This window comes from Corythoichthys intestinalis, chromosome 21 (genome assembly GCF_030265065.1).
Source record: "Corythoichthys intestinalis isolate RoL2023-P3 chromosome 21, ASM3026506v1, whole genome shotgun sequence".
Lineage (NCBI taxonomy): Eukaryota > Metazoa > Chordata > Actinopteri > Syngnathiformes > Syngnathidae > Corythoichthys > Corythoichthys intestinalis.
In genome coordinates this window covers 7700881-7717349 of record NC_080415.1, presented here as the reverse complement: position 1 = coordinate 7717349, position 16469 = coordinate 7700881, and the positions used below count along the sequence as shown (strand labels likewise).

The window sequence follows — 16469 nt, the reverse complement described above, 5'->3', positions numbered from 1 at the left end:
CCAACACTTAGAACCACGGTACAACATGCCCAGCTGTCATTACATCCTTGAGCGATTCGGCCGTGGAAGATTCGAGAACGATTCACAAACATCCAAATTCCGATAATTGAAATATGTCAAGTAAAGCGGAACTAATACAAGGCGCGGTCTTCGGGACGCAATGAGAAACGGACCACATTGCGTCCCGAGAGTAAACATCATGCTTGTCATAGACCAGGGTAATGCCAATGCTCAACTCACGGCTTTAGCTCAACTCATGCCGCTGGATAAAAAACACAAGAATACCTGACTGCTGTTGACAGCCGCTACAAACTACGTCAACGTCGTTTTACTGGAGATAATAGATACAACAAGTATAGAACAAGTATTTGATATACTGCCAATGGTTTTTCCCATTGGCAGTGTATCAAATACTTGTTCTCCCCACTGTATCATATGTACATATATAGAACTAGTTGCAATACGATAGACTCAGACGCGTTAGCAACATTGAAGTATTGAAAACTAGATGCGTCAACAAACAGCCGCCATCTTAAAGCAGAAGACTTCCCTACTAATAATTGAAATCAGCAATGGAGAGGAATAGAAAGAAAGTAGATTGAAATATATAGACAGTTATGGATATGCAGTGCTAAAAAAAAGCGTTTTTAGCCCTGTTTTAAAAGAGCTAACAGTTTGAGCATACTTCAGACATTCAGGTAACTTGTTCCTGAGGTGAGGAGCATAATAACTAAATGCTGCCTCACCCTGCTTGGTTCTTGTTCTTGGAACATGCAGGAGACCGGTTCCAGACGACCTTAGGGGTCTAGACGTCTCATAGGAATCTAACAAATCAAGCATGTATTTTGGTCCAAGGCCATTAAGTGTTTTGTAGACGAGCAGTAGTATTTTATTGTCTATCCTTTGACTCACTGGAAGCCAGTGTAACGATTTCAAAACCGGTGTAATGTGGTTCAGCTTCCTTGTATTTGTGAGGACTCTGGCTGCAGCATTCTGTACTAGCTGCAGCTTCCTGACTGATTTTTTATCAAGACCCGTAAATACCCGTAAATTGCAATAGTCCAATCTGCTGAAAATGAAGTTTTTCCATGTCTTGTTGAGTCAGAAGCACCTTAATTGTGGTTATATTTTTTTGGTGGTAATAATCAGATTTATCCCAGCTAACTTCGGGCAGTAGGCAGGGGACACCCTGAATTGGTTGCCAGCCAATCGCAGGGCACAAGGAGACACACAACCATTCACGCACACACTCACACCTATGGACAATTTAGAGTGTTCAATCAGCCTACCATGCATGTTTTTGGGATGTGGGAGGAAACCGGAGTTCCCGGAGGAAACCCACGCAGGCACGGGGAGAACATGCAAACTCCACACAGGAAGGCCGAAGCCCGGGATTGAACCCTTGATCTCAGAACTGTGAGGCAGACGTGCTAACCACTCAGCCACCGTTAGCTGGGATAGGCTCCAGCACCTCCGCGACCCTCGTGAGGAATAAGCGGCATGGAAAATGAATGAATGAATGAATAATCAGATTTAGTGACGGGCTTTAGATGGCTATCAAATTTTAGGTCTGAGTCAATAATTACGCCAAGGTTTCTGACTTGATTTGTAGCTGTAAGTGACATTGTGCTAAGTTGCCTGCTTATCTTTGACCTTTCCTTTTTTGGCCCAAAAATGATGTAGCAGCAGTGAAACCGGACGAAAATTAGAAGTCAAGAGTCCCCCAAAACCCTACAAACACAACGCCACACCCCTCTAGTGGCATGACGGTGAATTACAGAACAACGCCCCAGAACTATCGAATGCTCATTGACGCTGTTGTCGCTTCGCCGTCACCACAACGCAGTCGAATAACTCAGGCTCTAGCCACTCCGGAGCCCTGATACTAACAAATAACTAACAAACTGCACGGAATTTGTTGAAACCAACTCCACCTACTAATTAAACCCCTGCCAACTCAAAGATTAAGCCTAATGTCAAAAATTCAGAACTTCCCCGTTAAAGTTTACGTACATTCGAAAATCAATGCAGTCTTTATATAAATACAAGCAGTTGCTCTCTTGGATCTTTGCTTTTAAAAATGCTAAAGGCCTTATTTTAAATTTCAGTTGATAGGATTATACACCATAAGAAAACTGAATACATTTCTACATAATTTTCTGGTGTTAAGAAAAAGTACATGAAAATATAGCATTGTTAAATTACCATAAAACGGATCATTTTAAGGTGACTGAGTCACTGTTGCAATGCTGAATGGAATTTTCTATGACTTTATAGGTGGTTGCATTGCTGTAGAACGACAAAGTCAACACAAAATGATGAATATCTTTATTGATTCATATTAAATTTGCAATCACTGTAAGCTAGCTATTTGTGTCGCCGCCCAGCGAGTCCTAATCTTCTAACCGGCCCCTAGCACTGCCATTTTCTCTCTTTCAAAGGCATCCCCGCAAAGTAGCGTAACGCCGAGCCAATGCTCCATAAACACTACATCGCTTGGGGACAGGTGCGCTTTTTTTGTTGAAGATTAAAAGTCCAAATCAGCAAGTTGTTTGAGCGCGGCGGCCCGAGGCTCTGCACAGCAATGAGTCAGAGAGACTGGAGGAGACCAAGACGATCGGGATGCTTAAAAGAGGATGAAGCAGGGGAAATAGACAGATTTGAGAGCAATTTTAGTTTGGGGAGGAGGAGAAAGGATTGCGCGGGATAAGTGCTTTTGTCGCGCCGAGGCAAATATTTAAAATGGGGCGACCGCGCGTCAAAATTGAATCAAGTCTTCAACACAGACAAAAGGATTCACAGTCAGATGATTAAGTTCAGAACTGATTCGAATTGATGAATATAATTTTCTGAAAAGAGACTCATCAATCAAACATGCTAACCATGTGCACGTGTGGTGTCTAGGAATATACTAGCAGACCTATACTTTAGTGATTCAATGCATTTTGTCATTTGTAGAGTTGTACGATATATTATCAGGTAGCCGTCAATCCATCCATCCATCATCTATCGTTTAGTTCGGGGTCGGGTCGCGGAGGCAGAAGCTTTAGCAGGGAAGCCCAGACTTCCCTCTCCCCAGCCACTTCAACCAGCTCCTCCGGCGGGATCCCAATGTGTTCCCAGGCCAGTCGAGAGACATAGTCTCTCCACCGTGCCCTGGATTGTCCCTGGGGCCTCCCGCCGGTGGGACATGCCTGGAACACCTCCCTAGGGAGGGGTTCAGGAGGCATCCGAATCAGATGCCCAAGCCACCTCAACTGACTCCTCTCAGGAGTAGCGACTCGACACCGAGTTACTCCCGGATGACGAAGCTTCTCTCCCTATCTTTAAGGTAGAGCCTGGACACACTGCGGAGGAAACTCATTTCGCTTGTATCCGGGATCTTGTTCTTTCGGTCACGGCCCCAACTTGTGACCATAGGTGAGGGTAGGAACATAGATCGATCTTTCGGCTCAGCTCCTTCTTCACCACTACAGACTGGTGCAGATTACGCATCACTGCAGACACTGCACCGATCCGCCTGTTGAACTCTCGTTCCCTCCCACCTTCAATCGTGAACAAGACCCCAAGATACTTGAACTCCTCCACTTGGGGCAGGCTCTCAGGGCACTCCACCCTTTTCCGACTGAGGACCATTGTCTAGGATTTGGAGGTGCTGATCTTCATCTCAACCGCTTCACACTCGACTGCGAACCGCTCTAATGAGTGTTGGAGGTCACGGCTTGATGAAGCTAACAGCCCCACATCATCTGCAAAAAGCAGAGATGCCATGCTGAGGTCACCATACCGGACGGCTGTGCCTAGAAATTCTGTCCATAAAAATGCGTCCAACCCTCACTGGGAATGAATTCGACTTACTGCCGGCAATGCGGACCAAACTCTGACACCGGTCGTACAGGGACCGAACAAGGGGCTCGGTAACCCGTACTCCCGGAGCACTCCCCACAGGACTTCCCAAGGCACACGGTCGAACGCCTTCTCCAGTTCCACAAAACACACGTAGACTAGTTGTGCGAACTCCCATGCACCCTTGAGGACCCTGCGGAGGGTGTAGAGCTTGTCCACTGTTCCACGGTTGGGACGAAAACCACACTTTTCAACCTTTATAAAATATTTTCATGAATTTGTGATGATATGTCAACTGACAACAAGTTGAATGACACCACTTTTATATCTTGAAAGGGTCTGTATCGCTTTCACCGCACTAATTAACTTTGAGGATGGTGGCAGGAACCCTGTCACACAAGAAAAAACTACAAATGTGCTGATTACTTTACGGCATATGTCACTAGCCACACTAAGCCACACGGTTGCTAACCATCATATGCTACACAACTGCATTCATTACCTCTGAATTCATGATCTCATCTCCAACCCGGAGAGGGCACGTCACCCTTCCCTGACTGAGGACCATGGTCTCAGATTTGGAGGTGCTGATTTTTATCCCAACCGCTTCACTTTCAGCTGCGAACCGCTCCAGTGAGAGTTGGAGGCCACGGCTTGATAAAGCCAACAGTACCACATCATCTGCAAAAAGCAGAGATGCAATGCTGAGGACACCAAACCTGACCCCCTCAACGCTTCAGATGCACCTAGAAATTCTGTCCATAAAAATCGGTGACGAAGGGCAGCCTTGGCGGAGTCCAACTCTCACTGGGCCCATGCGGCCCAAACTCTGACACCGGTCGTACAGGGACCAAACAGCCCTTACCAAGGGGCTCGGTATCCCAACTCCTGGAGCACCCCCCAAAGGACTCCCCAAGGCACACGGTCGAAGGCCTTCTCCAAATCTACAAAATACATGTAGACTGGTTGGGCGAACTCCCATGGACACTCAACGACTCTGCCAAGGGTGTAGAGCAGGTCCACTGTTCCACAGCTGGGACGAAAACCACACTGCTCCTCCTGAATTCGATATTCGACTTTCTGACGGGGCATTTTAAAATGATATCGGACAATATCGACATTGGTTTTTCAATATTGGTTTCGGGCCCATTTGCATGTTGCCTTCAAAGTGAATTCATGAAGTTGGCTCCCCATCAGACACAAATTTATATAAAAATGATGTCATTAGTTTTTGTACTAGGTTTGTGCTGAAAAAAATTCATTTGAGCTGCAATTTTTTGGGAGGTATGAACACTTCTTTTATAGGTCAATCTGAGGTCAAGCAGCCATCCCAATTTGATTAAAAATGGCTAAAAATGTCAATCGTTTGTGCTACGTTTGTGCTGGTTTGTCCTGTAAAAATTTTCATTTTTGCTGCTATAATTTTTGAGATACTAAGATATTAACTTTTGAGTGATGTCACGCAGCCCTGCCATTTGTTGCAAAATGGACCCGAAATGGTGCCATTCGTTTATGCTACGTTTGAGCTCGTTTGTGCTGTAAAAATTTTAGTTTGTGCTGCTATCGTCATTTGCTCCCGGTTCAAAAGGATTTGGCATCTACTCGTGATAAACTAATTAGTGGGAGGGTACATCTTGGCCAGAGGAGGATTTTTTTTTTCTTAACTCATTGTCTGCCATTGATGGTGCGACACATCCAATTGATTTGAAGTGGATGGGCGGCCATCTTGGGTCAGGTGACCACGGTTTGCAAACTAAATCTCGAAAAGTACATTGCACGGCATTGACACTAGGGCTGCAGCAATCGAATATTTCAGTAATCGAGTAGTCTAGTGAAAATTCCAATGATTAATCGAGTAATCGGATAGAACATATTTTTTTTAGCTAAAGAGCAATTATAAATATACATGAGAAAACAAGACATTTCACCTAATAATGAACCATTTTTAGAAAATCAACAATTTTAGATGTACGATGTTGAAAACAGCCAACAACTGCATCTCAGATGTGACTAGAAAAAAAAAACCAAATTCACTGCTTTCAACTCAAAAAACTTAAGATATTATAAAAAATAATAATAATTTTATTTCTTACCTAAAAATGTCATAATGCTTGATAACACACATTAGTTAAAATTTAGGTGCTTTTTCCACGTGGTTCAGTTGAATTTCCATTTTTGTCAAGTTATTTTTAAGTTTTAGTTCAGTTTTAAGTTTGAGTCCTGATAGGATTTTGACTTTTTGCAGTATTAGAAATAAATGTGTGATACCTGCTGTATTGGTGCACATTAGGCACCAGTGCTACTTGGGTGTTTTATCCATCAATGACTACTGGGCTAAAATTGAAAGTTAGCTTTATTATACAGTATTTTTATTTTACACCCTCACCACTCTACAGTGCAGTGTTTTTACAGTTTGAATAAAGCCTGTATGAAAGACACGTTAGCCACGCATCGACAGTAGTCATAATTAATAGAAACCTACCCCTCTGCAGGGCTAGCGTTATGTTAGTAAGGTACAGTAACCACGGACTCCACCATCAGTTGACAAGACAGCTCCCAGAGACATTGCGCCGACCCATGCAGAATGTTGAGTTGGCGTTCACTGTGATGAAGTCAAACGCACACTGCGTTCTAACGCCGGATTTAGGTGGAAATAGGACGAAGGTTTTACTACATGCAAGCAGGCAAGAGTGTCTCGAGTGATTTGGTCAAGGATTCAAGGTAATTATTATAATAAATAGCACCATGCATGCACTTTTAAACCTTGTGAAAAAAATTAATGCATAAAATTATTGTAACTTTGGCTTGAAATATTTACGTAAAATGAATGATGACTGCCTGTTTATTTATTTTAATATAGAATCTAGACTGTTTGACATTCATATCTTTACAAATTCTGAGATTTAAGCATTTATTTACAAGAATTTTCAACTTAAAAAGCTCTTTGTTTCGTGACGGCCGCCATGTTGGATTACACTATACCTTAACTTTTGCTTGAAATATTTACGTAAAACGAACGATAACTGTACGTTAAAACTAAATTTTAAAAAAATTTAAGTTGCTATTTCTGGCGAAAACTTGATATGATACGTTAAATATTGCCATTGTTCCTGAAAATATTGGTGATTATCTCTGCATTTGGTGATTTTTGTGCATCTAGCGTGAAATTTTAGAATTGTATCACCATTTTAAGTTTTGTTATACTTACATTATGAGTTCTAAAAAATAATCAGAGTTTTATTAACACTAGAAGTCCCAGAGAATTCTGGTACTCCTAACAGTGCCATTTATTTATTTACATTTATTCATGGAGTTTTGCTCACTATTCCTACACTACACACAAAAACAGAAACAAATGGCCCAAATGTGTACATTGTTTTGAAATATAGCGTTTTAGAACTGCAATTTGACTGTAAAGCAGGAATTGTGTCTATAGTTTAGAAGGACTAAATCATGGGCATGGAGCATGAATTGTGGTCATTGTGTCTGAAGTTAGTACAAGAAAATGAGTGAAAACTTTGAGAAAAACAAAGAGGCTGAGTTTGTGGAGGAGAATATTAGGGGTATTTGTCTTGGAAAAGGCCGAGTCGGCCTCTGCTGGGTTTTCTAGTGTTAAGGAACGACTTTGAACTTTTTTATTTCGCTGCTCATCGAGACTCATATATGCCTAAGAGAGGTGCCTGTTTTGTTTTTAGGTTTCTAGCGGCTTTGGTTTTGAAAATATTTGAATTTTAAGTTTTTCAAAATAGGCCCCCTACGGATCGGCCCTGAGCCCAGTGTCCCGTCAACTGTGCAATAACGTTAATCTTATTTATTGGCGCTACATTAGCTTAATTTTACCTTGTGCTACATTAAAAGCAGTCCAGGCAAAACGTCATGCTTACAGCAGGCAAAATTAAACGATTCCGCAAGGCGGAGAAAATTCCTCGATCAATTTTTAAGATTGAGTTACTTGAATTATTCACGTAATCGTTTCAGCTCTAATCGACACGTTTTTTCTTAGCCCCCCCCCCCCCAATTCCACAGACGTCATTTCAGTGCCGTATCGGCACAGATATCACTGCATTACAATTATTTATTTTGGGCCAATCTAGCTACTTTATCATAACAAACACAGGAAGACCTCCATGCCATAAAAGAAATCCCTGCAGCAATCCAATTTGGGTAACTATGACACCATTTTTCAATGACATCATCCCTACCGCAGATAATCTGCAGAAGATCACAGCCATGGCCGATGGGCCGCACTTTTTTACTTTAGTGCTAACAAGTTGCCCCTGGCTCTCACTGTCAGTTTAAGCGTTTTTTTTTTTTTTTTTGCATTTGTGTGTGTGCTAGCGCATCTGTACGTCATTAGCAGAACAGAGGCGCTAGTGTTTGAATTATTGATCAAGGGAGCGGATCACACATCAGTGCTAAAATCTGAAAACAGTGCGTTCATGTGTTCATTACGGCACGTGTGCATGTGTGCGTGCACCCAAAACTCTTGATCCAAAAGGACCAGATTGCAGGAAACCTTGTCCATATGTTGTACAGCAAAACAAGCCGCCAGTCAAGTCCAACTGGATTTTCAGCCTTGAGCGAGGCAAAAGATGAATGTTGCAAATGTGCCACTTGAGACTGTATTTTTTTTTTTTTTTTTTTAATCTGTGTATTTTTAATTTGCATTTCAATGCTGCAGCTCTGCAATTTATCCCCCCATTATGGTAGTGAAATTACCTCAATTTCTTTTTGGGATTCTTCATCTAACCTTAACATGCTTTACAAAAGTAATGCAGGAAAGGAAATATGTAAGAAAAAAAAATTGTACAGCCATCTTCACCATTAGTGTATGATGATATAACAATATTAGCGGTGTAATGATACTTGGAATGTGACAAAATATCTATATGGTGACATATAGTGATACTTTGAATTCCAAAAGGTAATCGATATGCTCATGCCCAGAATTGAGATATCATTTTAAAAAGGTGTCAATGTTTAAAAACAAAATTAACGAACCAACAAGTGGCTACCAAAATCTTCCACCATGATAATGCCTCCGTTAACTCTATGGCTGCTATTGATGGCGCTGGATGCCCAATCAATCAAGACCGGCAAGGGTGAATGAATGTTCATTCATTCAAAACGAAACATTTGGTTTTAAATTGCCATTTTTTATAGAACCAAATTGGATCGAATCATTTACTATTTTTTTAATCAATTGTCCCTGACCATGAATTAGGATATGAACTGAATTGTTTTTGAGTAAAAAAAAAACTTAACCTTTTGGAATTTTTCACATTTCTGCATAAAATCACCATCAAATGTGACCCCAAATGTTTGTTTGTCAAATCACACAGATGAAAATACAGTGTCTGTTTTAAATAAAACTACCCAAACATTTATAGGTTTTCATATTTTAATGAGAATAGTATTAAACAATGACCAAAGGGGGAAAAATAAGTAAGTGAACCCTCTGCCTAAGGAGACTTAAAGAGCAATTGAAACTAGAGATGTCCTGATCGATCGGGATGGGTCCGATCACGTCATTTTCAAAGTATCAGAATCGGCAAAAAAATATCGGACATGCCTTTTTTTAATTTTTTTTTTTTTTTTTAATTAAATCGTTTTCTAATTGTATTTAATGTTACAGACATAATATGTTACACTCATCCAGAGTCTTTAGTTTAGGCTTAAGGTAGGGTTATCAAATTTATCCCGTTAACGGTGATAATCAATTTTTTAAAAAATGTATCACGTTAAAATATTTAACGCAATTAACGCATGCGCTGCACGACCCACTCACGCATTGTCGCGTTCAATTTGTAATGGCGCCGTAATACCTATATATAGAGCTAAAAGGTGGCGTAAAATGAGTAGAGTGAATTTTGGCAGCTTTTGGAGCCTTTTTTTAATTGGCTAAAGCCTTACAATCCCTCTCCCTATGAATAGAAATATCGTGGGAAGCAATGTGAGGAAGGAAGGTAGTAATTGATCTTTTTCTTAACACCCTATGTTATTTCCCAACGCAGAGAAGATATATCAATTGGTACTACTACGCACAGTCATGGTTGCACTTCCCATCATGTATTTGGGCAGAACAGTTAAATGGCCGCATTATCATTTACTGAAAGCTCAACAAATACACTAGATGGCAATATTTAGTAACAATATACAAAGTCACATTTATCCTTTAAGAATTACAAGTGTTTCAATCCGTGGATCCCTCACAGAAAGAATGTTAAGAATGTAAATGCCATCTTGAGGATTTATTGTCATAATAAACAAATACAGTACTTATGTACTATATGTTGAATGTATATATTCGTCCGAGTTTTATATTTTTTTTTTCTTAATGCATTGTATATGATCGGGAAAAATTATCGGGAATGATTGGAATTGAATCGAGAGCAAAAAAAAAAAGCAATCGGATCGGGAAATATCGGGATCGGCAGATACTCAAACTAAAACGATCGGATCGGGAGCAAAAAAACATGATCGGAACAACCCTAATTGAAACCAATTTTTACCAAACAATTTCAGTCAGGTGTGCGCCCAATCACTGATGAGTGTTTAAAGCTGCCCTGCCCACTATAAAACACATACCTGGTAAGAATTGTCTTCATAAGAAGCATTGTCTGATGTGCATTATGGCTCAGTCAAAAGAGCTGTCTGAAGACCTGCGATCAAGGATTGTTAATTTATATAAAGCTAGGAAAGGATACAAACCCATCTCTAAAAGTCTGGATGTTCATCAATTGGCAGTTGTCTACAAATTGAGAGAGTTTGGCACTGTTGCTTTTCTCCCAAGGAGTTGTTGTCCACCAAAGATGACGCCAAGAGTTTAGCGCAAAATACTCAGAGGGGTAAAAAAAAAAAAGAACCCCTAGAGTGTCTGCTAAAGGCTAACAGCAATCACTGGCACAGTCCAATATCTCTGTGCACACATTAACTATGTGTAACACCAAGAATGGTGTTCATGGGAGGACTCCAAGGAGGAAGCCACTTCTGTCTAAAAAAAAACATTGTTGCTGGTTCAGTGTTCGCAAAAAGGCACTTGGACACTCCACAGAAGTTTTGGCAAACTATTTTGTAGACTGATGAAACCAAAGTTAAATTGTTCGGGAGCAACACACGACGTCATGTGTGTAGGAAGAATGGAACAGCTCACCAATATCAACACCTCATCCCCACCGTGAAGTATGGTGGAGGGAGCATCATGATTTGGGGCAGTTTTGCTACCTCAGGGCCTGAACAACTTGCAATCATTAATGGAAGAATGAATTCAATAGTTTATCAGGATGTTTTGAGGCCGTTTGTCAGACAGTTGAAGCAAAAAAGAGGATGGATGCTGCAACAAGACAATGATCCAAAACACAGAAGTAAACCAACTTCAGAAATGTTTCAGAAGAACAAAATACATGTTCTGGAGTGGCCAAGGCAAAGTCCAGACTTGAACCCCATTGAGATGGTGTGGCATGACCTAAAGACAGCGATTCATGCCGACATCTCAGGAATCTGACTGAACTACAGCAGTTTTGTAGAGAACATTGGGCCAAGATAAATCCTGATTGATGTGCCAGACTGGTTGAAGTTATTGCTGCCAAAGAGGGGGGGCAACACAATTTTAAATGTGATGGTTCACTTACTTATTTTTCCCCCTTCTGTCATTGTTTCCATACTACCCTCATTAAAATGTGAAAACCTATAAATGTTTAGGTGGTTTTAGTTGAAGCAGACACTGTTTTTACATCTCTGTGATTTTGACAAAGATCAGCTCACATTTCACAGTGATTTTATGCAGAAACGTGAGAAATTCCAAAAGGGTCAGATAGTTTTTCATATCACTGTGCCATTTTTGGCTCACAAAATCAGCTGTGTGGTGTCAGTTGATAATGATTCTGTGCCCGTACCACATTTTTCCGGCCTCTTTGAACTCATTGTCTGGCATGGGAGGGTGCATCTTGGCTGGATGAAGAACAAATTTAATTATTTTACTTCATCGTCTGCCTTTGGAAGTGCTACACATCCAATCAATTTGAAGTAGGAGAGCCGGCAGCGAATTCCTGCCATCCTCTCGCTTCAAATCAATTGGAGGTCTGCTAGTCGTAAACGCATTGAAATTCACAGCAAAATTGATGATTGGACGCCACCATTAATGTAATTTTAGCGCCTTAACGCTAATGATACCGTTTTGGTGCAACACTATTTCTGTGTAATGACATTTTATTTTCACAGATGGCACACATAGCCGACACAAGTTAATAAAATCTAAGCATTAATCGAAACAACTACAAAATAAAATTGTAAATTTTGCTATCGTGAACCTACAGTATACATTATATTAAATAAAAACATGACTTTTCTACTACACAGGACACTGACTGACCTGCTGAAGCAACAGGGAGGCGAGGTGAGCCCAGTCGAGAACGTCGAGAGCAGTTCACCCGGCAGAGGACGAGCTAACGGTGTCTCGTCCAGGATGCAGCGCAGCAGGAGCGGTGAGTCGAGAGGGGAGCGTGGACACACACAGGTTGACTGACGCGCACTACAATTTAGTTGATAGCAATAATGTTAAAAATGGCTTCTGCTGGTATTGTAATGTCAACTAAAATGTCTCCAAAATATTTCTTGCACCTTCTTAGAATCAACAAGACAAAAGTGTACCTAGTAAAGTGACACTTAAATTTCTTGGAACAGCAAATATGTGAATCAGGCGTTTCTTTTCCAGTGTCAAAATGCAACGTACGTATTTTATTCCAAGATGATTTTTGTTTATATTCTTGAAATGTACTGCAAATAAACTCTCACCTCAAAAAACTTCACTTCAAGCTTTACATCCTAAAGTACACGGTACACAAGGAAGCCCGCAAACAGTTTGCTGAAGACATGTCGACAAAGCACATGGATTACTGGAACCATGTCCTATGGTCTGATGAGACGGGCGGGCTTTCTTGTGTACCATCTTCAGAAAAGGCTTCCCCCTGGGGTGACAGCCATGCACACCGATTTGATGTAGAGTGCAGTGTATGGTCTGAGCACCAACAGGCTGACCCCCTACCTCTTCAATCTCTGCAGCAATGCAGACAGCACTCCTGTAACGGGTCACATCACATTTTGGAGGGAAAATGACAAGCAGTACTCAATTTGGACATTTAGGGATGTACGTAGTTTCTAAGGGGTATACTCACTTTTGTTGCCTGGGGTTTAGATATTAATGGCTATATTTTGAGTTATTTTGAGGGGAAAATAAATACAATTATACATATATAAATATATAATGTATATAATAATATATATAATATATAAATACAACTAAGCGATCGTTATGAGGTAGATATCCGTTAACGTTTTTACAGACACAGCATTTTTCCATTGTGACATAATTAGTTTAAAAGTTTAAAATATGCGAGTGAATAACTTTTTGAAGTTGTTTTTTTAACGAAATATTAGACATCAATTAATAATTCTAAGCTAAAAATGACAGACATTTTGAATAATAAATATAATTACCTTCGTTTGATGGCAGGGTTGAAACAAAACGTGACGTCTGTAAACGGGGGTTTCCAGGGTAAAACGGACATATTAAAAATAGTTCCGGGGCTTAATGCGCCATTAATCTGCTATAGCAGCATATAGACATACTGTTCGATCATACACGACAGTTGTTTTGGCTTAAAATACAGCAGTTTTTTTTTAAAGAGGAGTGCAAGAGCAGAAACTGCTCTTTCAGTCTTGTCTGTGTTTTCTGCCATAAACTTAAATATTTGCAGAAATGCGAGGGGTGTACTTACTTTTGTGATACACTGTATACTATATATCTAACTATATATATATTCAGACCAAAATACTAGTTTCTGTTAAAAAGTGCTTTTTTGTTGTTGTTTTTCAGGCATCAGTATACAAAATCAAAATTGTAACATCCTTTGTTGATAGTCAATTCACCTCTGCTCATGCTCATCAACTTCCATCTCTCCTTCACCTCTTTCTACACTCTGCAGCTCTACATTGTCTCCAAATTTTGATTTCCAAAAAAGAGGACACTCGGCCAAGCCTTCAAATACTTAAATTTTACATGAAGTTCACTCAAAGATGACTATCACTTTAATATATTTAAAATGTGCCTCCTTCGTCTGGATAGAAAATTTCAGTTTTATTAAAAAAAAAACAACAACAAAAAAAGCTATACATAACCAAAGACACAAATTCAAATTTGCAGAGTTTACCTCAGGATCACTTTTAACATGTGGCGTTAATTGCAGCGAACACAACACGTCCGGCTGCCTCGAACGTCGCCACACACACACACACATTCATTCCAACGCGCGCCTCGTTATCCCCCCGTCTGCGCATGCACTCACAACACTTCATTGAGTGAGTCTATTCAAATCCTCTTACACACAATGAGTTGCCACAGCAACTGTTTATAAGTTAAACGATGATTGATGCATGTGGCGATTTGGAAGCTCGTGACTCTGGCAAGACCAAACACAAACATCAGTCAACATCGTAGGGCTGGGCGATATGGCCTTAAGTACGTATCACGGTAAATTGAGCAGTTTTACCTCGATAACGATAAATGACGATAAATTTGCCCAAGTGGACTATTATATAATTTGAAAATCTGAATCAATGCAGGAAATACAAATTAACCGTTTCTCGTTGATTTGTTTACCAGCTTTCAATTTAACAATTGGATATGCAGTCTAAACATAAACTAAGCTTATCCACTCCAGAGCCCTGAAACTAACAAATTACGGACGAACTGAATTTGTTGAAATCAACTCCATCAACTAACTAAACCCCTGCTAACTCGAAGATTAACCCTAATGTCAAATATCCTGAACTTCCGCTTTAAAGCTATATTGCTCTTATGCCAGTGAAACATTTAAGATTTTATGATGGCAGTAATGACAAATAATAAAGCAAGCACATACAGAAAAATAGCTGTGACCATTAAACGGTCATATTATAGGCTTCACTGTTGGATTATACTTTATGCAGAATGCTTTACACTAATAGCTTTTATGATGGTATCGGAGAAATCACACACACACACACACACAAATACAAAATAACGCGACATACTGATTGCTAGGTGCAGTCTGTGCCCAATTCACTCATTAAGTTCAGCCATTTCGACAAGGTTAGAGCCACTATCTGACTCATCACGTTCATTTGTAGCGTTAGCCGCTAGCGTTAGCCTGTGGCCTGGCTACCAGTAGAAAGCGCTGAAAGCACCCTCTCCTGAAATCGTGAGAACCAGGGAGGACAGCGGGTGAAAGCCAGTCTGGAGGCCACCAAGACTCTTAATGTTGCGTGAAAGTTTGGCAAAGCATTATCCGTTAGCGTTAGCCTACCAGGCTGTTGTTTGAGTTCTTGTTAACCACGTGACTTCATACTTAAGCACACTGACTGCTTTCTTAAAGGGGAATGAACATAGCCGCACAACACAGAGTCAAAGCGGGATGAAAAGATAATATTTTCTTGTTTTATTAAATTACCGAATTTACCGATATGGTCAAAATTACATCAGATATCATGAAGAATTTTGGTAATGGTAAATTTTCAGTATACCGCCCGGCTCTACAACATCATTATCTTTAATAAGGAACTCCAGTGCAGTGCCTGACGAACAAAGAGCAGGGAGAGGGAGGGAACAAGAGTGAGACTACGCGATCGGCTCGGGACAGCTCATCTGTATTTTTTTTTTTTTTTTTTTTTTTTTGAGAAAATATCCGCTATGGACTGAGGACGCGAAGTTTGAAGCACTAAGTAGCGAGGGATCATTGTATTCTTATGGGAAAATCCCGCTCGACATATAACCATTTTGACTTACAAGCCAGGTCTTGGAGCGAATTAGATTCGTATGTAGAGGTACCACTGTATTTCTTATGGAGAAAATACATTCATCTCACGTTATAAAATTGGTCGTGGAACAGATTGTGCTGGTATCATGAGGGTCCACTGTATTGTCACACCTTTAGTTTACAATCAAGGTGAAAATCCAAAACTGCGTTTTTGCCACTACATCATCCCATGACCTTGATTTATATATAAAGTGTAAAGACTGATGACATGTGTGACTAGAAGGTAACGAGAGTAAAAAGCCTGCGGGACTAACAAGAGTGACAGACTTTGACTCCCTCACTTGTGTGTGTGACTTTATGGTCGTGTGTGTCAATATATGCAGCACATGTGTTATGTAGCTGAGAGGAATAAAAATATCATTGGCTTCTTTCATGCGCTGAATAATAAATTGATTGACACGTTCTATGATGTAAACAAATCAAGGGTAGCAAACTTCCTTGAATTGAGTTTAAGGATTTCTGACACTAAAACTAAAACATATGACTAAAAAGAAAAAAAAAATCCTTCATTATTCTTGAAAAAAAATCCTTGATTATTCTATTTACATGAGTGTATATACTGTAATGGCGCATGCAAATATGTGTATATATATCCATTCCACTGAAACCGGACATAGTCAGAAATTAAAATTTGGATTGTTCTTATTAGGGCTGCAGCTATAATAAATTTTAGGAGATGTAAAACAAAGGATTGCTTAAATTGCACTTTCAAAAAAGCATTAAATGCGACTACAAAATAAAATTCCCGAGTGTTTTTTCAAACTATGCAGG

At 40.1% G+C, this 16469-nt stretch overlaps 1 protein-coding gene across 1 annotated transcript in view; it reads left to right on the top strand.

Annotated features, from left to right (window-relative positions):
• shisa8b (shisa family member 8b) overlaps positions 1-16469 on the top strand; it is a 111933-nt gene that overhangs the window by 54628 nt on the left and 40836 nt on the right. The window contains exon 3 of the mRNA XM_057826666.1: positions 12205-12329. Coding sequence (XP_057682649.1) covers positions 12205-12329 — 125 coding nt within the window. The remainder of the gene's footprint in view (positions 1-12204; positions 12330-16469) is intronic.